The sequence below is a fragment of the Hyposmocoma kahamanoa genome, unplaced genomic scaffold, assembly GCF_003589595.1.
Source record: "Hyposmocoma kahamanoa isolate Upper Pololo Valley unplaced genomic scaffold, ASM358959v1 95, whole genome shotgun sequence".
Taxonomy (NCBI): Eukaryota; Metazoa; Arthropoda; class Insecta; order Lepidoptera; family Cosmopterigidae; genus Hyposmocoma; species Hyposmocoma kahamanoa.
Genome location: NW_020654972.1, coordinates 4,676,931 through 4,678,447, shown reverse-complemented (window position 1 = coordinate 4,678,447; position 1,517 = coordinate 4,676,931). Strand labels below are relative to the sequence as shown.

The following is a 1,517-nucleotide window of genomic DNA, read 5'->3' as shown; positions in this document are numbered from 1 at the left end:
AATTCATAGAGGCTTGCAAGAGCGGTACGAGTTTCTAATTTTTTTTTCTTAGAAATACAGAGATTTATTTAATTTATTTTTAATTTATTAATTTTATTATTCTATACTCTTGTCGGTTTAACGCTTTAGATGTTTTCCCAGACTATTTTCCTTATTTCTTATTAAACGTTAATTATTTTCTCATAAGTATACATATATTCACGAAACTTTATCCTTGATTCCTTTGAACAACAGTCATAAGGAACAGAAAGATTTCTTCGATTATGTTATTAGTAAAGTAATCGTATATAGAAGTCCAATATCAAGTTATTTATTAACGAAATTTTTTTAGTTAATGAAGAAAAAGTTGGCGACGGAGCCCAGGGATGTGATCGGGCAGCACTTATGTTCAAATGCAGTGTTGAAAAGGCCCCTGAGGTAAAAATAATCTATAAAATTAAAATAAAACGGCTCTTTGTAGTTACGAAGTAACTATTGAAACTTTAAACTGTTAGATCGATGCATTGCCCCGGCGTTGCGACGCCTGAGCGGTGACGCTGCGTTGTGCTGCATGTATTATAAATTAGGACTACATGCCCTTTTTTTCATATTGTCGTCACCTCTGAAGGGTTCGATCGCCGGCCGGGTGAATGTAGAAAAACTAACGTCTCTATATTGCCTCGGGTCTGGGTGCTTTAGTTACTTACTTTGGAATCAGAGCAACATATGTGTGACGTTGTAATAACTAATATACTTCACGGTCTTATTTTATGTTACTTTGATTTCCTGTTCTGGCCAATACTTTCTAAAATTATCCTTTTTTGTTTCAGTTTGACTTCGCTACGTAATCGTAAGATGAAATTAGAGGAAGGAAATAGCAATGCAAAATAATATTATACTGTAATCATAATAATAAACTCTACAATTATTGTTTGTTTTTAATTTCACAAAAAAAAATACCCAGATAATATTTTATTTTGTGATGTCAATTATTATACCAGTCTTTGGAATGACACGAATGTATGTAATGTGTATGTAACCATGTTTTTTAGTTTTAGATGGTATCTAAATAATAATGTATAATCTCTAGGAAATGAAACTATTTTTCCGGATTTAAATCGCGTATGTTTGCTTTGTCAAACAAACCGACGTTTCGGGCCCTTTACAGGTCCCATGGTCACGGTTAACTGATTTCCTATGTGTTACAATCGCGAAAACCTAAGAACTGGATATGTATAATCTATATTATTTATATAGAATTAAAAAATTTCATATAGGCATATCTTTGGTTGAACTCTGTGCCTATTTCGTTTTTAAATAATTATAAGTTTTATAGAAAATACCTATCTGAAATTTTTTTGTGGAATTATGTACGTACATCTATTCGTAAGTTTTAACGGAATCGGTTAACGGAACCTGAAATTAAATAAACTGATTTGCCACCCTTAGAGGTAGAATATTTTCTTCAAATTTGAATGAGACAACTACTGCGGTACCCCAAAAAAAGGAATCATCAAAATCGATTCACAAATATCGGA

General features: G+C 32.0%; 1 protein-coding gene across 1 annotated transcript in view; it reads left to right on the top strand.

The window, feature by feature from the left end:
* LOC113238374 overlaps positions 1–1,517 on the top strand; it is an 18,042-nt gene that overhangs the window by 6,851 nt on the left and 9,674 nt on the right. Inside the window, exon 4 of the mRNA XM_026475215.1 lies at positions 332–417. Within this exon, the coding sequence (XP_026331000.1) occupies positions 332–417 (86 nt within the window). The remainder of the gene's footprint in view (positions 1–331; positions 418–1,517) is intronic.